At 32.2% G+C, this 21,561-nt stretch overlaps 1 protein-coding gene and 1 long non-coding RNA gene across 30 annotated transcripts in view; one reads left to right on the plus strand and one right to left on the minus strand.

Annotated features, from left to right (window-relative positions):
• Positions 1-21,561, plus strand: part of LOC139906841 (uncharacterized) — a 285,448-nt gene that overhangs the window by 178,502 nt on the left and 85,385 nt on the right. The gene's annotated exons all lie outside the window — the stretch shown is intronic.
• The window catches only part of LOC121126884 (protein Wnt-4), a 112,174-nt gene continuing 106,534 nt past the window's right edge, over positions 15,922-21,561 (minus strand). For all 28 annotated transcript variants that reach the window (XM_071892290.1, XM_071892300.1, XM_071892301.1 and 25 more), the window contains one exon: positions 15,922-17,258. In XM_071892290.1, coding sequence (XP_071748391.1) covers positions 17,097-17,258 — 162 coding nt within the window. In that variant the 3' untranslated portion in view covers positions 15,922-17,096. The remainder of the gene's footprint in view (positions 17,259-21,561) is intronic.

Consider the following 21,561-nt stretch of genomic DNA (forward strand, 5'->3'; position numbering starts at 1 on the left):
ACCATTAGTTCAGTTATTGAGTTTACAATTTTTTCATTTTTTTTAATTGATTTACATAAGCCTTGAATAAAGCCTCTATTTTCGCAAATTGATCCAAACAGTTTAAAGTCGCAATAGATTAATTGGACAACATATAGTTATTCAACGAATCTTAACTGAAATGAATTATTGATGCTTTTATTAGACCAATTTTTGGAATGTGAAGACTTGCAACTTAAAAGTTTTATAAGGTTTGAATTAAATATCGAAGAGAGGTACATTTTTACAAACTTAACCTTTGATTCTGCGTCCCAAATTTTGACATCTTTCCCCTTCAACTTCTTCTTTAATTCCTCTGGTCTTCTCTTAACACTTTTTTAGCTTTAGAAGGGATGAATATAGTCCCATATAATATTTGTGCAATTAATTTAGTATTTTACAAATCAATTATTTTACATAAGTTGTAGCTTCACCATGTTTGACACCACTTTTGAGACTGGGAGTTTAACTTTTGCCAATTAGAATGGGCATAATTTATGCACGAGTTAGGAAGCGGATTCAAGGTTTAATGAAACTCTGGGGTAGAAAGTGGATTTAAGGTAGACGAGGTTGATGTAGTTATAGGAATGGAGACTTCTCTGTCAGTCCATTAAGAAATTTTTCTTCTTGCTCTCAAGATTGATCAGATGAGCTATATTTCTATTTAGATATTATATCCTTTCTTATGTTAGAAGAGCTTCTTCACATACATATTTCAGAAATCGAAATCGCTAATTCCTTAGGTTTAATAAGATTCTTTCATATCATTAACGATTTAATTGATTTACCTTTGGACCACTCCTTCATGCATTGCAATTCCAGGATGATCAGAGGAAAATATAAATATAAACTATTAAGATATAACTTTTTTCCCAATTGAACTATTTAACTCCACCTTATTTTTTAAGTTTTGCAGCCCCTTTTGAAGACGTATTATTTATCACATCCATTAAATTATCAATGCAATCTATACTTTACTGATTTTTAAAAGATTTTTGAATAATACCAAAGCTACGATCGGCATAAAACTTGGAATGATTCTCTACTAGAAATCGAACAGATATTTTTTGTACTTTCCCAAGAATTACAATAAATGCTAAAATACTCATAATAATGAAATTCTTGTTCCGACTTTTGAAAAGCAGTGAAAAAATAGATTTCATAAAAATATTAATGAAAAAAATAACTTATCCACAGTTATACCAATGAATTTTAAGTCCAGGAGTAAAACCTAAAATATATTATATAAATTAATTGTTCTGCTTTATCAAAAAATAAATAAATATATAAGAAGTTTCTACTCCTTCGTCTTCAACAGCAAATAAATTGTTCTTATATAAAGAGAGGAAATGAGTATTTTCCATTTGAATAAATAAATATGGAATGGATTAAGACTCCAAAAAGACCATTGTAAAAAATAGAACTTCATTCCTATTATATTTAGCATAACGGACACGTGTATTGTAGTCTTTTCTTTCCATTTTACATAGTCCAAATGATTTTTTATGGAACTTTCAATTTTTTATGCCCAAACCTCGAAAGGATTTTTTGAGGATGGATAGTCTAAACAAGGAAGCTAAAGTTTCCTTAAGATTGTAACATGTATGGTATCTTTTATAACCAAAATCCTGCCATGATGGAACATATTTATGGCATTTGATATATTTACTCCAATTACTTGGATAACAAACAACCTTCAAGTCCAAATAAGAAGGTAACCCCCAGGAATTAAACGTCATGTTCATTCATTGAAAAACTACCCGTTGTTCATGGATAGATCTATTGTAAGGGTTGTTTGATGGATTATCAAGATCCTCAAAATAAGACCATTTTCCACATAATGAGCACATAAGTGACCAAGGGTACTTTTGGACGTGGCCATCAACAATGAACAGATGATTTGAAACACATGCTTGAGATGATTCCCTTCAAAAAACAGCTTAGTCCAGTCGTCTTTTTCATCCATTCATAAAAATTTCCAAAACATATATTTTGAAAGAATATTTGGAAATTGTCGCCATTTCTAAGGATTGATCCCTTCGAAATGTAACTTCTTGGTGAGAAAACTACTTAGAACATGGGCATATCTTTTCACAGGATTCTTGAGACCCTGATTTTTAATTTACAAATGGATCTCATTTCACAAAAATTAACAGCTTTCAAAGTATCTCTTGCCTCTTTTCGTCCACACAATCAAGTGTGAAAGGTCAAAAATATACATAGCAGGCAGAAAAAATGTTGTCGGACAAAACTTATAACGTTTGGAAATGTAATAAAAATGGCTTCTCATCGTATAACAATAATAATGTATAATTTTGTTATAAAAACACTGTAAGAGCGAATATTGCTCCTTTCCAATTAAACCTCAACTCGTTTTAATAAAAATTAACAAATATCGGAGGCTATGACTATGACCAATTATATAGGAAAGGTCATAACAGGGCCAATTAGAGTCAAATCAATTAATTGAATGCTCTAAATTTTTAATAACTTGATTTTTACTAAAGCGTCATTTCTTGTTGACCCACAACATCTATAAAGCATGTCTGAAAGTATATTCGTTTTCATAAACTATTGCTGAGCTTAATGATGAGTTCAATTGGTGAAATTTCGTCCTAAAAGATACTATTTAAAATAGTTCATTAATGTTAATACTTTTTCAATGTTGAGGAGTTCTTTAGCATTTATTTAGTGTCTTGTTCCCATATGCAATAGGATTTTGTTTTTAATCTCTCATTTGTATTAAAACAGCTCGAATAGCGAAGTTTGAAGCATGAGTTTCAACAATAAACTCTCTGTTTATGTAAGGAATTAATATTATTTCTTGTTTTTACATTAATTTCTCTTTGAATACTAGGAAAACTTATTCTTCTTTGCAATCCGTTTCATGTCGTAGTAACTTCTTGAGCAGTTATCCTGTTTTACTGTAAGTACGAATGAAATTTCTGTAATAGGAAGATTTACCGATAATTGTTTTAAGACCCTCTATGTTCTCTGGTTTTGGCCAATCCTTGATAGCCTCAATTAATTTCTCAGATGGTGAAATTTGACCTCTCGCAATTATTTTCCTAACCATGTTGTTTGAGGGATGAATAGGTCGTCCTTGGTCTTTTTGATCCTGAGATTAGCTTGATCAGTTATGAAAAAGAATGCCTTGAATCTTGATAAGTTGTCTGGCCAATGATGAGTGAGAATAGTCAAGTCAAACCCAAAGTGAGACAAAATAACCCAGCAAAAGAGAAGCATTTGAAGATAAATTTTATAAGTCAACTCAACCAATGGTAAAAGATTCATGTAAAAAGCAGCTCATGGTTTTAGTTTAACCTGGTAGAGATATAAGCCTATATTTCAATGGTATATCAATACCATTGTCAACAGGGCCCATAATTGTGAAAACTTAGGTTTACCTGAAATATTATCGTGTAAATCCTTACAGGAAATTGGAATGCCATATGCCGAGGGAAAGAAATAACTGCTAACATGGGTCTCTACAGAAAAGAAGTGAAAATTACTTCGCATTTAGACTCTTATAAATCGGTTTGAACTGTCAACGTACTTATTATGTATGAACAGTAATAAAAATTGGGTAGCAACTCATAAATCACTTTATATTCCAGATCAACATTCAACTCAGTTAGAAGTAGATGGTCCTAAACACATAAATCAGCAAAACGTATTATTATGGTTCGATCCTTAGTAAAAATGGAAAAATAATCACATCAAGCAACACAAGTAAGGACGACGGTAAAGGGTAATGTTGTGTCAAGTTATTACAAGTATTACAAAAGAAGAATTGCGGATTAAAGAAGGATCAAGCCTCAGTACAATTTAAAAATTGGAACAATTAATTAATGATTTGGTATCACTTGAATGTCCATGAACCAACTCACACACAATTTTTACGGTGGATTCAAACATCAACTACAGGGAAGCTCAAAAGTTATTAGTGAAACACATTGAAGAATACCAAATCAAACTCGCCAAGAAGGAAGTAGATACTAGACGCAACGAAAACAACGGATAGACTTGGTAAAATGTGTACCACAACCCGAATCTGAGAAAGAACACAAAGAAAATGGTAGAAGATTTACTTCATCAGTTTTACTCAATATTCTCCCAGGACTCATCCAATCTAGCTAAACTGATGTACTCAAACTTGAAGTAAATATCGGTGACTTCATCATTACCGGCGAAATATCAATTTAAATTTCCCGTAAGGATTTACATGATGATGTGTAAGGTAAAAATCAGTTTTTCACTATTACAGGCTATTACATGGGTACCCTTTGAACTAGTTTTTCACATCCATGGCGTCTAATCCTTGGTCTCCTGTGCCCATTAAATTTTTGAACGATTTGAACCCTATATTAATACAGGTGGCTTCTCCGACTTTCCTTTGATGACTGAAATCGTTTGCACAACAGTTTCACAATTGAGAAGTGCATAACTTTTCATAAATTCTACCCCGCTTATAAAAAGTTATATTTACATTCTTAGATCATTGAGTATAAGTCTTTCTGTTAATTATATTTTTCAATGTTAATTTTGCTTATTTTCAATGATAATTACTGACCTCATATCCGTACGACTGAGCTTATTTTATAGCAACTTTTGTTACTTAAACCAAATAGGCCATAGTGAATGTTGGCGAAAATAAAATGAATATAAAGACACTACAAAAATATATTTATTTATTAAGGGGCCCTTTTTAAAATAAAAAAAGATACAAGAAGGATATATGCCTCAATGATCAAACAAATTTTAAGAATCTCGAAACAATATTTCACAAACAAAATTTCTAAATAATATACGCGGGATAATAGTTTAAAATAAGAACGTCTTCTTTTTTAATTATTTAGGTATATGACATAGAAATACATGAAGTAGACTTTTAAAGTTTTTTCAAAACGTTCATTATGACACAATTACATAGTTACATAGAGGAAGAAGATTGATTCTAATTTAGCACTAGCTTCTTCATACCTTGCATTTCTGATATATACGTAAAAACTTTATACCATATATTGTTCTTCAGGACTGCCCGTTTTATTTCTTCATCTGTATCTTATCTAAATATACACATTATTAAGCTTTCAAATGTTTTTTTGCCATGTGTTCTTTGCTTGTTAGCATAAACGATATGACTAAGGTTAAAAAAAAGAGAATTTTTTTTTTTACTTCACCTAAGCAGCATTCATTTCTAATTGAAAAATATATTTGAATTTAGAATAAAGTTAATCAGACATGAGACCCAAACTGTAGAAGAAAAAGATGAAGGGAAGTCTTTCGGAGTAAACAATGATCCGGAAAATGATGATGTTAAACAATACAGACTGTTACTCGGATAAGGGAAACGAATGTTCTCTTATAGAAAGTGATAAGACGAATGATGGAGTAAGCCCAAAAAAAAAAACCCAAAACAAAACAAAACAATCCAAGCCTATTGTGGATGTCTATACAATTCTGGAGAGTCGCACTCGTGCTTCCTCTGTGGGAAAAAAAGTAAACTGTATAAAGATCTTTCTCTCTCTAAGAGAGAAGAAACAACAAAGAGCTCTGAGGCTGGTGCTGTCGACCGCTCCTATTATCATTTTTTTCAATATTATAAAATGTATCTTTCATACAAAAAAATACATACCAAAATTGTAGACTACCTTCGAATAAAATTTCCAAGGAATTAAAATTGAATATGGGCATCAATAATTATTGAAATAAGAGAAAGGGTAATGATAGAAGATCTAAACATACAGTAATGAATGATTTGATGTCATTGGATCCTGGCATTGTTTATCTTATTTGTATTTAATTGGAGATATATTATTTTTGCTTTAATAACTGTCTCATTTGCTTACTTAAAAGATTTCATTGTTTTTTTAGTCGAAATAGATCTAATAGAGGAGTTTTGACTTACTTAAAAGAAAATGTTAAAAAGTTCTCCTACAAAAGAAATTGGAAGAAAATTCGAATTTCTTTGAATAAGATGAGTTTAAATATAATAATTTCCTATGGGCCGAATGAAAGATCTACTTAATTTTTTTCAGTAATTTTTAATGACCAAGTAAAGGATTGAACGCCTTAATGGTGTCCCATCAAGGTGGACAAATCTGTGAAGCTACTTCTCATCGCCATCACCTTCTCCGAGACCAACTCTGGCCTCAACTAGCACCCAAAGAGTGCATTGCATTTGGAGAAGGAAAGAAAAGAAGCTTTGGGTATGTAATTTTCATGGGCGAAACCGTTCTGTCAGCACAAGCATTCTATGAAAAAATCTCTTCGGAATTATTGCTCTCGGAGTTGTTGTTGCTTAAAACTCCAAAAGGGGCACTTGTCAAAATCATACATTCAGATACGAAAGGGATAGACATTGTAGTTTACCTGGAAGTGAAAGAAGACCTCTCCTTCAGAATTTTCTCTAACAATATTGATATAAATAAGATATTTTAGTCACATTTAATAAATTCAGACACTAAAATTAACTCCATCACTGTAGCCATTAATATGGTAACTTTTCTGGTTTCCAAGGATGAAATAGTATTTTATAAATCACAGTTACTGTTAATATTTTAATGGAAAATTCTACGGAAAATAAAATCCACCAATACAACGGTTTTATGATTTACAATAACAGGTATGGCCTATCGTTACCAAGAAATAGTTAGCATAGTACAAGCATGAATTGAAGATAATATAACATTTATTACTACACTTCAAATAAAACTTACTATCAGCACATGTAAAAATAACTTTTAATAAGAAAGATTAAGTATCCTACTGCAGTCCGTCCTGAAAGATTTCAAGAGATGGTATAGCGTTCAACCTGTCCTTTGTACCATAATTCATTAACAAACTGGAGAAGCTGGTGAAGAAATGTCTTTGAAAAGGCTGAATAAATTCTAAAAACTGTGTCCTCTCAATCATAATTTTACGACATTCATAAACCAGACGAAATGGTTATTCATCTCTTATTACCCACCCACGACTAAGTGGGCTTACTTCATGGTGTGTGAGATGATGGGGTCGGTGTAAGAGACAATGCCATTGATAAATTGAATCAAGGAGTTCAGTTTTCCTTTGAAAACTCTAAGTGATACTTTCACCTCCCAAGTCTGGGAGCATTACACGGCTTTGATGGAAATAGTGAAGGTTGGACCAAAGTCTCTGCCATATGTCTATGTAATTGGGAGATACGTTCTCCCTAAGAGATTCCAACAATTCGGGTAAAATGGTGATCCAGAGCTTTAGCTTTGGCTACCATATCAGCCAACTCATTTTCAGTTACATTACTGTGACCTTTCACCTAGCAGAGTGAGAGACAGACCTCACTAGCTAACGACTTCAAAAGATTTTTCATATCTCGGATAAGAGAACTCTTTGTTCCTATCGAACGCAACCCTCCAATTGCTGCTTAAGAGTCTGACCAGATGCTAAATCCTTTAGGCCCCCATTTCTCACGATTGTCTTTAATCTGAGAAGGAGCTCTTTTGTGGCAAGCATCTCGGCTTTGAAAACAATGTATTGAGAAGTGAAGGTTATGTAGGCCTCCCCGACTACTTGATCCCCTTTAGTGATTACAAATCCCAAACCCGCCTTAGTCGCTCTTCGATCCATCTGAGAATATATAAGTGTGTTCTTCAATCTCCTTAACAAGAAAGTTGCATTTCTATATTTTCGTTCAAAATTTTTCGTCTTTTTGGAGGTTACGAAACAGATAGGAGATAATTGTGTCCCCAGCAAAACTGTATAGAACACTTTTCGTTTTGAGATGGCGCTATTTATTATTGCTTTCATCGTAAGTATTGACAATGTGCAGACGAGCCATCGTTGCAAGACGTTGTGCCTCTGAGAACAGGGGGGAGAATCCCAAAGAATACCTCTACCCCTGTGTAGGCGTTGAACGCATAGAATGACAGAGACCAAGCAATCCTAGTCTCTGGATTTTGTCAAGAAGTGTTTGTTGACCGGACGTAATATTGCAGGCCTAAATATGAGCTCCAAATGTTAAAGTAGGTTTGCTCACACTAAAGTAAGGTGTGCTTGGTGTGGGCCAAGCCCCTAGGTTTGTCCAATAAGTCCCTTTATTGCTTTTTAGCTTTGGACCATTTTGTTTTGAGATGAGTGTGGAGTGTAAGTTTTGATGACTTTCTTCGTAGTTCCTTGAGTAGTGGTGCTTACAATTCTCTCTTTCAAAATATTGTTGTACCAAAAGAAGATAGGGATATCCATACCTTGAGCTCGGAGTTCTATTAAAGCATTAGCAAAGGAAATGTTATCAAAGGCTCAACTACAGTCAATACTATGGTTCATAGTACCTATGGAGTATTTCAGGTATGAACGATCCCTATGTGAATACTCAATGCCCACCTGCCAATCATTAATCTGCATATATTGGTTGAAGATATTGTTTATAATCGTTTTGTCAATATGAGTTGAGCCACGTTCAGTTTGAAAAGTAGGTGTGGTTCCAATATTTTGAATGCTTAAATTAAAATCCATCATCAGTACAACAACAAAAACATTGCCAAACTACATTCGACCTAACAGATGATTGTCCTTCCAATATTTGTTTTTATCATTAAATACGGAATACAAACTCTTTTTTAACTAATGTAAAAAAATATACTAAATGAATATCGAAAGTAAAATTAAGTTTTAATTTGTCTATTTATGAAATATAATTATTAAAATTTAGATATAAATATAATTTAGGATGAGATAGGAAATTGATTAACTTAAGATCTTGAGACATTGTTACGAGACGGGATAAATTTATTGATCAATGTTCATAAATCATACTAGTCATTTTTCATTTTGTAGTTACAGAAAAAGAGAGAGCCAACCTCCTAGTGTGAGCACGATATTTTTTTTTCCTTTCCAGTAATTTTGAATATTTCTTGTACCATTCTACCTATGCCTGTATTACAAATAAAGGTAGGATATCCATAAAGAAAAAACTAATAAAAAAATGGTTGACTGTGTTCTATTTCTTCCGGTTTTTTTTTTCATTATTTAATGAGTGTTAACAACACTCATTTAAAAGAGAGTGCTCTCATATCTTTTATGTAAATTGATTTAAAAATGCATAATAAAAGAAATATATATGAATTTCAATAAAATAATAATATTTTCTCTGCACTAGAGCAATTTTAAATGTCTTTCTAGAGCTAAGTATATTGTCCTTCCAAGATCATAAAACAGGCAGCTGATATTAACAAAGTTCTTAATTCAGGTGTACAATATTAAACCATGTTTAAAGACTTTTGAGGGTCTTTATGTATTTGCAATATAATTTACATTAAAATTTAAGTTCTGCCCATTCAACTTCTGACACGATTATGAAACTTTTTGAATTCGGCTTTTGAAATCTTATCCATCTCAGTTCTTTCATCTTTAAAGCAAACCACTTGATTCTTCTTAATGTATTGATAATTTTATTCCAATTACTAGAATCTGATATTAATACGTCTAAGAACTGTAATTTTTCTTCTGTTTGTATTTCAGACTTAACTTCTATTGAATATATTTGTGATCTCGTTAATTCGACTTCACGGATCTTTTTTTGCTGTTATTCGACTAAAATATATCACTATGTCTGTGTTATGTTCTTGAAGAATGTTATTATCTTATTCCTAGGGGCTGGAAAAGAGTTATTTAGCCCACCACTTAATAGATTGATGGAGAACATCTGGTCCTTTGGATCTAAGACTTTCCTTTTCCTTGAGCTCATCAAGAGAGAAATCCCTACTTGGTAAGTCTGCTTATTTAAACATTATAGGACCTAAGCGAACTTACGAATCCTGAACATTTTTCAACAATTTTACAACTTATCATTCTTCCAACATTTTGCAATGGCCTTTAACTCTCTGTATTCATTGTAGGGTTAATAAATAATTTGTAAAACAAAATATCTTTTTGCTTGTGATTGTTCCTTCATAAGTATTTAGGAAATAAAGTCCGACTCTAACAGCCATTAATAATGCTATTAATTCCGCTTTGGCAATAGTAAGTGCATTTTCAATTTTTTCACGTTTGAGTAGATATTTGGCTGCAACTCCCATCCCCATTTAACTCGCATCTCCGAATATAACAATGAACTCTTTTGGACCCCCCATTAATCCTGAAAACATTAGTTCTTTGAGTTTTGGTATTCATTTGATCCTATCTTTAAAAAGTTGTACAGCTCTTAAGCGACAATCATTTTTTATTGTCTTTGTTAATATGTTCTCATCCGAAGAGATCTTGCATTTTGAGATGAGCTTCTTAGTTAATCTGGCTTCAACTTCAGCACTGATGTCATTTTTAATTTTTTAAGTCTCTTCAGAGTACATTGAATCTGGATAATAAATTGCCTCCCCATGTGTATATCTTGATTGAAGACTTTCTGTGTACGCCATTGTTGAGCTGTCTTGGTCCTGGCCAGGGCAATTTCTGCTTTTATTTTGGCCTACATTATCTCTTTTTCTTCTTAGGGATCATTGTCCAAGAAATTATTTCCCCAAAAATGAGAGAGGGGATTCGTGTTCTTTAATGACCTTAATCTCTTCTTCATGTATTTCAGGTTTTTTTATATATGTTAATATTTAAATATCTTTATGCTAATTGAGAATATTGTTAATGATTGAAGCCAATTCAAAAATTTAACTTCTGTTGAATTTTTCTTCAAAAAAAATTTCTTTCAAAAATTCAAAGTTATTTTGACTTTTTTGACAAATTTCAGATCAATTCATAATTCAAATGAATACAAACAAAACCACCATCATTTCCCTTGGATCTTGAAAGCCGGAAAGGGTTACAATAATCGAAGTTTGTAAAGTTGTACAGAAGGTTAACATCTTAGGTATCGAATGGACAACCAATGGTGTCTCAAGGGGTAATTGGGTCCGATTAAGTATAATGGTCTAGAAAAAGATCCAAAAATGGCGTAATTAATCTCTAAAAAACGAATTGATTTATATAATTTGCGTATGGTTCCTCTTATATTATATAGAATTACATCCATTCCTTCTCTATCAGAATCTGCAATTATATTCGTACTTTAAAACATCCAAAGCATAAATTATGCGGTGAGCTCTGCCTTTTATCTTGTATAATCCCAAGATGCTAACAAAAGGTTGAAGAGGAATTGGAGGGAAAATTTCACGTCCTCTAAATATTATGAATGGATCAAGGTGGCAACACCCTTAACCATTCGGGATTTGGAAGTTTTTCACCAATTCTAGCCCTTATTTAGAGAATTTTATAGAAAAAAGGCCTACTTCTCATTCAAATTCAACAATTGATATAATTCACAAAAATAGGATAAGATGCCTTGGGTTAATAAGTTTGGAAATCGGTTTTTATTAGAGAAGACTATAACTTAAGCACTTGAATCTATCTTTTCGGGAGAGAGATTCCGACTTACTTTTGAGAGGTCTCTTAAATATGTTAAGATTTAATTATCTTTATTTTAACTGAGTGAAACTGATCATTCCTGTATTCGAAAATAAAAAGAAAAAAAAACCAGAAAAAGAATACAAGGTACTATGATGAATAATTAATATCAGCTAAACAAGTCGAACTTCTACACTACTCCCCCTCAACGACAGAGTGAGTAAAGAGCTCTTCCAGTTAGTCAACCACAATAAAATGTATCATAAAAACATTGATAAATAAACAAATAGATCATTCTCCAGTTGTAGATCTTGTGCATCTTATAGTGGGAGTCTGCCTGCAAATTAGGTCAAGCATAAAGAATTAAACCCTCATTAACGTTTTTTGAGGCCCGGATGATTTTCCTTGTGTACAGGATGCACGATTTTTTACGTAATTCTGGAGATGACACAGCCACACAGAATGCGTCAACATTGCCAAAACCAGCAAGTATGGTTCCTGCAATGTATACAAAAGAAAGTTTAATTTTAAACTTAAGTAAATTATACTCCTGTTTCTTTTGATCCTCAATTATATCTTCAATGAAGGTTGAACCTATTGTGATGTTATCTATACTTCAAGAAAGAATTTCTGAATTATGATTTAATTTTCCAGAAACGTGTTCGATATTACAATTGAATTCTGCTATGAATGCAAAAATACGGAACTGTTTTTGTGTCCAAGAGGGATTGCAAATGTCGAATGCAGTAGTTTAAGATTTGTGGTAGGTTAAAACTTTAAAAACTTGTCCATCCAAATCCCATAGAAAATGTTGGATGCTTTCCTTAACACTTAATAATTAGCTATCAAACGTAGAGTATTTCTGTTGTGTCTTGAAAGAGCCCGAGACCAAAAAGGTAGAGGTTCCTCTTACCCATTTACCTTTTGCTCGAGAACAGCTCCCACTCAGGTTTGAGGTACATCAGCCGTTCAGCTTTAAAGGCAATGAACCATCTATGAATGCAAGTTGAGTACTTTTAGACAAACTATTTTTAATACTTTGAAAGGGGTGTCCATGTTCTGTATTCTAATGAAACTTTACATTCTTCTTTAACAGGGGATACAAATGAACTGTCCATTGAGACAATCTTTCGATGAACTGAGAGTAACATTGTGCCATCCCAAAAAATCTATGCAGTTCATCTTTTGATTTTGGTGTTGGTACTTTTTGGATTGCATTTACCCTACATTCTAGAGGCCTAAAACCTTTCGATGAAGTAGAATGTCCAAGGAAGTATACCGATTACATGAAAAAAACGCATTTTTTAGGGGTGAAGATCATACTAGCTGTTTTAAGTCTTGATAAAACCACGTTCAAAGTTTTCCAATACTCATCCATCAACTCCAAAGTGACAAAGATATCATCATGGTACACAAGCATATTTGGAATTCCATGTAGAATTGAATCGATGAGTCTCTGAAATGTCTGAGCAGCCTTTTTAAGACCAAAAGGCATTCTCAAATATTTTTATAAACCAAATGGCGTAATGATTACTGTTTTATATATAGAAGAGCTATTCATATCTATTTGGTTATACGCTCTGTGTAAATCCATTTTACTAAAAACAGTCATACTGTTTTCATTAGCCACGCAATCTTTTAAATTTGGGAGGGGATACCAATCTGTCATCCTATTTAATTTACGATAGTCGCCACATATTTGCCAGCTTCCTTTGGGTTTTGGAACGAGGTGAATGGCGGAAGAAAAATTAGAAGAAGACGACCGTAGGATTCCTTTCTTCAATAACTCGTTCATTTCGTTTCGTACAAAATTTAACTTCTTACTATCTAACTTGCGTGATTTTGCAAAGCAAAGAGGAACGTTCGTCTCGATATGGTGGTCAACTCCAGGAACTGGATAAGTTTCAATTAAATTTTTATTATCAAAGACATCATTACATTTTGATTTGATTTTTTGAGTCTTCAATAGTTCTGAAATGAAGCACGGTTCATCTCGGAATAACTTTTTATTGAAAATATCATTTGTAAATCTGAAATTATATAAAAATCTGCACCCAAAATTGGGCGACTTCTTTGCCTGCAACACACATTTGCTTCAACTCAACAATTGAATAGGACTGTGCTCTCAATTACCCTTGCTGGTCTTTAGGTACATTTCTGATTAGTGCCTCCCTTAGTAAATAAAAGTTAGACAAGTGACATGCAACCTCAATATGAAAAATGCTGTTTAAGGTTTTCGGCCGTTTTAATACAATATGAAGCTCCGTCGGTATTGAAAACCTTCAGTCTTTCGCCTCTGAAATCTGAGCTGATACTTTTTACGGCAACATTTGTAATAGTTTTATTGTCTCATTTGCTAACATTTTCCAAATTAATGAGATAAGTACGACCCAAAAAATAACCATCTAACTGACCAACCAACACAACACAAGGATTACCAAACCAAAAACCCGCTCCTGCTATTGAGGACATATAATATTCATACCTGGATATATTTTTTCATGATAGGAGTTGAAAGGATGGTCTCCTCTTCCATACTCCTACTAAACAGATGATATATGTTATCGGTTAATCATCAAAGCCAGTAATTGATTACTATCATCAATTTTATTTTATTCCATATATTCTCCGAAACTCAAAGTTTCAGTGCTTATTATTATATATTTATTTTTGCAACAGCTCTCTGGAGTTTTTATAAGGGTCAATCAATGGACGTGACTTACTATTTTATAGCAAGAAATCTTTACGGAGGAGGATCTCACAGCAAGGATATACCTATAACGTGAGCCGAAACCATATTGGTTCTGTGAAACAGCACGAAGCCTCCACAAGATCTTCCATTGAGTTTCTATAAAGATATTAAAAGAATAATAAATTCCTTGAGTTATTTGAGAACCTTTACAATTATGCTTCAAGGTTGCTCAAAGGACCATGTCTGGTTTTAAGAATCTTTTTCAATTACCTCAAGGATTAATAAATAATTATGGACTGTATAACTTAAAAAGTACTATTAATAGTAGAACGTTTATATTTCGAATGAATATATAATTAAGGGGAAACGTATGTTTCCTCAAAAAGCATTTGTGTAAAAACTCTCCCATATGAGGTAGGTAAAACAATGGGATTAAAATTTCGCACGAAGCAGGGAGTGAAAAATCCACCTGTAAGAAGAACCATAGAAAATCCCACTTTCTTCTTGGCGGAAAAAACTATGTGCATGCACCACTGACATTCATGATCCTATGTATGTTCGGATATATGAGGGAGACAGATTCCAATAGCTTCGAACATGAAGTTTTTCTCAATTTTTAGCCTCTACTACATTTTCGATTCCCTTTTATGTTAGCCAGGAATAATTTTTTTGTTGACATCGGAATATAACAAAAAGCTAAGGTAAAAGATTAGAAATTTACCGATGTCTAGTGGCAATGCTATCTTGTTTTTTTGGGGAGATCAACTCCCTCAAAAAATTCTGAAGCCCCACAAACATTTATTTATTTAAAAAAACCTACTTATATAATTAATAATATTACGGTGCTGATAAGTACCTCTCCCTAATTATGAAAACCAGCAACGCCATTACTGATGTCTATTTAATCTTTCAAACTTATGAGCTCTCTGCCTGGTTCCATTTCAGAATTTAAATCATAGATTTTACAAGCCAGGAAGTTAAAAGAGGAGAGGGGGATAGGCCTATCTTAGTGGATGACATCGACAAGAAGGATTGAAGTTTCCTTTAAACTATGAAATCACTACAGAACAATTAAGTACCACTTATATCTCAATTAAAAAATTATCCACTACTAGAAAACGTGACTACATCTGAGAAAAAAAAATCAACATTCATTTTTTATACCAAACCAAACTTAACTTTTCTATGTATATTTTTCATGTTGAATCCAATTTTTCTTTCAATCACCTGTCATTTTCAAAATATTTTGATGTAGTTCTTTGACCCAGTGAGACGTAATATTCATCTTGATAGAAAAAAAAACAAGAAAAATATATTTTTGTTCTTTTGTCTATTTAGAATTTAAAAGAATATTTATTGAACTGAATTGATGTTATTTGGTATCAAACAAAGTCTAAATATGAAATAAGCTAGTAGATGGAGATACTTTCCCTAAAATGTAGTAAAATGCTTGAAAAAAGTTGCCTATATTTATGATAATTAGGAATATGAAAATTGTCCTGATTGTGGCGAGCGTAAAAACCACAACTAAGAGTATCTCTTACAAAGAAATACCAAGTAATTTGAGAGATGACATATCTCTAATAGAAATCATTATAAACTAAAGTTCTTCTTTAGCGGTCATACTTTGGAAGTTTAAAAATAGTGTGAATAGTTTATATGCGTATTCATATCTTGCTGTTACCAACATCATTTAAAAAAAAATTACTTTCAACTCAATTTCGACAATTTTCCCATCCCTAGTTATAAATATCTTGTACGTTACGATATTATTCAGGTAACTTGTAATGTAAGAATTAATGCTCCAGACTTATATGAAAACTTCACAAAAAATACTACATAAATAAATATTAATAGTGTTTTATTAAATTGTTTTAGCAAATATTACTTAATTATTAATATATATTCTCCTAAAAACAACAAAAGGACAATAAAAAAACCCTTAAACGAAAAGAAATTTAAAATATCTTAATATTGAAATAAAAGTCAAACATAATATTTGAAATAGTAAAAACAATTTGCATTAAAAAAAAATGCAGTGATTCCTTAGAACAAAACAATTTTTTTTAGTTTGGTAATTTAATTCTAACCCAAGATATACAAACGATATTTATACTGTTCATTTATTAAATTTAGTTTTTATTTACAAATTTAAAGTCAAGTATATATATTGTATATAAGTTAAAATTATTTCAGGTTTCAATATATGAATCTAAATAATAATTGATGGGAATAAAGAATTTAATAATATGCTCCAATTATCACAGAATTTTTTTATAAAGGAACGTGTTATACAAAAACGTGGTTTACAAAACTGTCTGAACTTAAAATTATATATACATTATATTAAGAAAAAATATATAGATAAACACTTATGTACAAATAAATATTACATTTTTGTTATAGTTTTTTTAATCACAAAACTTAAAACACAGAGCTTTCACACATAAACATTGGTCAATACAAGGTTAATAGATTTACAAGGTTATACCATAACGCGTATACGACTGATTTTTGACTTCCACCACGCTTTAAATATTGACGTCATAGTAGATGAGTGGTTGTGTGTTTTATAAAAATATCGGGTTTTCTTGCCAGTAGTAGGCACAATACATCAAATTAAAAAAAATGTAGCAAGCCCGATTACATGATGGTCTAACCTTGTATTTCTATTAACTTTGGTTATATATAATATAATTATATACAAACAATGAAATGTATAAAAAAATGTTCTTATGCATCTTCAATTTTAAATAGTATTAAAATTGAGAAAAATGTCAAAGCCTCAAATATCTATTTTTCTTTCTTTTCGTAAATATGAATAAATTCAGGTAGCAGGCCCCTGATATATATATGCATTTAAAAAAATACAAATGATATTTCATTCAGAATGAATACATCTAATATTGATCAATATTTTAACAAATTTAAGTTTAAGAACTGAAAGACAGGGATGAGCCTCATAGGAAAACAATTATTGAAACAATGAATACAAAAATATATTTATTGAATATAATCTTCAGTTGCACGTGCTAACTTGTACTTCTCTAAAACATTCTTCACACTCAACATAACAACACCAATGAAATTTGCATTTACACCTCTCAACTCGTTTTTCTTTTCTTGTAATGAATCCACGATTACAACACATAATATTACATCCGTTAACATTGTCACTATTCTGAAAAATAAAATAACTAATATTAAATTTAAAAATAAAGTCGGATTTAAAAATTGTTAATCGAATACTTAACTGCATATCAGGCTTTAAAGGAAAATCAGTGATTGTACAAAAATTTATTATTAGCCAGATATTTTTGTAGCCCTTGAACGACTAATAATAATATACAAAAGCGATGACTTTAACTGACTTTGTCAACAGATTGGAGGGTAATATTTTAAACAAAAACTTTAAAAGAGTATTGGTGCTTGACAGTGACTTCTTTTCAATGACTTTGTGGAAGTGCAATTCATTTATAAATTCCATTTCTAACGACTTATTATATTCTTATGGAGAACAATGAGAAAGATCTATCGAACTCTGTTTGTGTGAAACTAAATCCTTCAAAGAGATAGTTTATGCAACACCTTCAATATAATTAGGGTAGGTTGAGATGAGATCTACTTCGTCAACCAAACATTCGTAATTGCTTTATCACACATGTCTCTTAATAAAATATCGTTTTGTATGACAATCGTTTGTAGTAAAAGGATCTAAGCCCTCCTTGGTGATTTATGTTATTTCTATAATTCCTTCTTTCAACATTCTTTCAATTTCTGAGACCCTAATTTTTTTATCAGTTTCTGAGAAACGACGTGCCTTCATAACTTTTTGTAGACAATCAAAAGTTAAGTTTCCAAAAAGAGCTGGAATCAAAACTTTCATAGTGGAAAAATAATATACCCTTAACAATTTTCGGGGCCCTCAAATGGAATTTTAACTTTTAAATGCTCTAAAATTATGTTATGTACAAGAATACATTCACAGCAGAGTTTTCGCAAAACCAAGACCTCAAGTCTATAATAATCTTGCTCTAAAACAAACATTGGTAATATACAAACTCCCACGAAGATAACTTGGAAGGAAGGAGATGCCATTGATACTTTCAATTTAAAAAGAATTACTTTCCAGTTATATATGAGTTTCAAAGAAATGAAGCTCTCATTACTTTCCGTGTGACCAAGTGCTTTGGCCGCCTTTCTATACAATGTTACTGCTATAATTGTTATTTCCCAGACTTTCTTCTTCAGAGGAAGAACATTGATTCTAATAGTTTAAAATAAGAACGTCTTCTTTTTTAATTATTTAGGTATATGACATAGAAATACATGAAGTAGACTTTTAAAGATTTTTTTACAAACCTTCATTATGACTCAATTACATAGTCATCACTAAAAAGGAAGAAGATTGATTCTAATGTCGCACTAGCTTCTTCATACGTTTCTATTTCTGATATATACGAAAAAACTTTATACCATAGATTATTTTTCAGGACTTCCAGTTTTATTACTACATCTGTATATTTACTAGATATAGGTTCTAACAAGCTTTCAAAAGTGTTTTTAACAATACATCCATTGCTTGCTAACACAAACGGTCGGATTCAAGGTATTTATCTATTCAAAAATAAGTTAAATAAATAAATAAAACTATTAATTTCAACTAGGCAGTATTGATTTGTAATTGAAAAATAATTTAGAAAATTTGAATTTAGTATTAAGTCAAGTTTACCAATTAGATTTTATCGCTCATAACTAAAAAAATGACACATTTTTGAAAAGCTTATAAATTATCTTCATATAAAAACTCTCACTTACGTTTTGATACTAAAGTTAATTTTGTGGAAGGTAAATATATTATGTAAAAGCCCATTTAAAAAAAATGAATTATTGTAAAAATTAATAATTTTTACAAGAATTTTCCGTGTTTTATTTTAAATAAAGGAATAAGGAAATGTCTTAATTTGAAGAAACAAGTAAATCTGAGAAGGGAGAGAGAGTGGGTATCTAGTAAGCGGAAGAAGCAGATTGGAAAGAGTGGAGAACTATTAAAATGAAGTTCTTGAAATTAAATGCTGTGAGATAAGTTGTATTTATGTATCTTGTCTATGTTATTTAAATATATGTATGCTCTTTCGTGTGTCTATTTATGTTTTTATCTTTCGTTAACTTTTCATAGAAAATAAAATCAGTTAGAATTTAAAAATACAAGACTATGCATGGTGTCAGGAGTGAAACGATAAGAATAGCAAATTAAGAGTGCAGTGGGAATATGGTTGCAAATCGTATAGAGGAGGACTCTAACGACTTGAAGACTACTCTATTAAAACTTCAAAAATTATGCACTCCTAAGACAAATATAACGTATGAAAGATATACATTTAATCGATGCATAATGGAGGAAGGAGAAACTTTATAAAAAAATTTTTGTCCAAAATTTATAACCTCGTGAATACATGTACTTATGAAGATATGATGGATGAGTTTATCGAACAAGGTGAGATCGAGGGTATAACGAATGGTGATCTTACACAAAAAAAGGCCGTGTATAAATGCAGAGGGGATGAATGATCGGGGACATAGTCTTTAAAGAATATAAATGAATCCAAGGTTCAGGTTTAGGTGATTGGAACCCGAAGACATAAGAAGGAAAAAAATCTGGATAAAGTAAAGCACTAGGCCTTCTAAACTCATACATCCATGAGGAAATCCTGTCAGTGGTGCGGAAAGTAGGTACACCCACGCGAAAAATGTCCAGCAAATGACAGTAAATGCAACAAATGGAAGGGAACTGGACACTTTGGTAATGTGTGTAGAAGTCACCCAAGGATGGCTCAAGACGTTGTGGAGAAGTTACCTGGTTCACCAAACTATTTCATAGTTAGGGTTGAGAATAATGCAACAGTAAAGAAGAATAGTAATGGTACATGGAGGACGGAAGTGCTTATGGGAGGCAAATGTATTAATTTTAATATAAATACTAGGGCAGATATAACGGTCGGCCCAAAAGTGTATATGATAGTCATTTTAGTCAATGCAATTTAAGAAAGCCCACGAAGTTACTTAACTGACTGGGTTGTCAGAAGTTACCTGTGATTGGTATCCTGACTGAAGTTACTTAGAAAAGAGATATGAGGATTCAGGAAGAAATATATGTACTTTCTTCTGGTTCTCTATTTCTGGGAAGAGAGGTCAGTAGTGCCTTAGGAGAGGTTAAGTTTATTCAGCAAGTGACCACAGATCCGATTCGTTCTCCAAAATTTAAATCCATGTTTCAAGGACTTGGGGGGTTTGAAGGTGAATATAAAATCAAAATGGAATCGAATGTGGAGCCAAACAGTATCATGACTGCAAGGAGGATACCAGTTCCACTTTTATATCTAGTAAAGCAGGTATTAGAAAAACTCGTCAAGCTATTTGTCACTGAGGCGTTTGTAGAGCTATCAGACTGGTGTTCTTCTATGGTAATAGATTAGAAAGGAAAGGGCAGAGTTAGGGGTTTTGCGGATAGAACCAAATTGAATCTAGCAGTGAAAAGAGAACGGCTTATGGAGGCAATTTTTTTTTTAGAAGTTAGATGTCAATGCAAGAATTCATAGGATGCGTTTAGAGAATCAAAGAAATCAAGAAATGTTCCGACTTCTATAACACCATTTGGGAGATTCCGGTATAAAAGGATACCTTGTAGAACTAAGTCAGACCCTGAGAAGTTCCAGAGTGAAATCTATAGGATGTAAGCCAGCAAGGGTCTTTTGAGTCAAAGAGGTAGAGCCAATGGCGTGAAAAGCTCAAAAGAGAAGGTCCAAGCGGGCATAAAGATGAGAACTCCTGAAAAGGTTAGTGAGCAGAGATGATTGATAGGAACTGTAAATGAGCTCAATAAATTCTTGCCAGACCTGGACAAAACCCCTACGTGAACTAATGAAATCTACTAATGGATTGAATTGGGGTCTGGGTGAGGAGAAGACGCTGGAGGGTACACTAGTCACACTAGTTAGCCAATGTTTATTATATACAACTCGTTCTTAGAAACTAAGTTCTCAGAGGATGTTTCTTCTTATGGACTGGGAGGAGTCCTCATTAAAAAACACGATGAGAGATGTGTGCCAGTGGTTTACACTTCCAAAAGTATCTGAGAAGCTAATCAAAGATTTGCTCAAATCAAGAAAGAAGCTCTTACGTCAACTTTTTTGTGTGACAGATTTTCTGACCACATTCTGGGGAAATCTATTTTGCTAGCAACTGATCATAAACCATTGATTCCGTTATAGTTGACGAATGATTTGGACTAACTTCCTGTGAGAATTCAGAGAATGAGGATGAAGCTGATGCGATATTCTTTTATGTTTAAACATGTTCCTGGAAAAACATTGAATACGTCTGATACCCTTTTGCGATTTTTAATGGATAACAAGGAGGAGTATATTTTTTATGCAAATCATATACTAGGGAACTACCTATAACGAATAGCGAGTTGCAAGTAA

Source organism: Lepeophtheirus salmonis, chromosome 12 (assembly GCF_016086655.4).
Source record: "Lepeophtheirus salmonis chromosome 12, UVic_Lsal_1.4, whole genome shotgun sequence".
Lineage (NCBI taxonomy): Eukaryota > Metazoa > Arthropoda > Copepoda > Siphonostomatoida > Caligidae > Lepeophtheirus > Lepeophtheirus salmonis.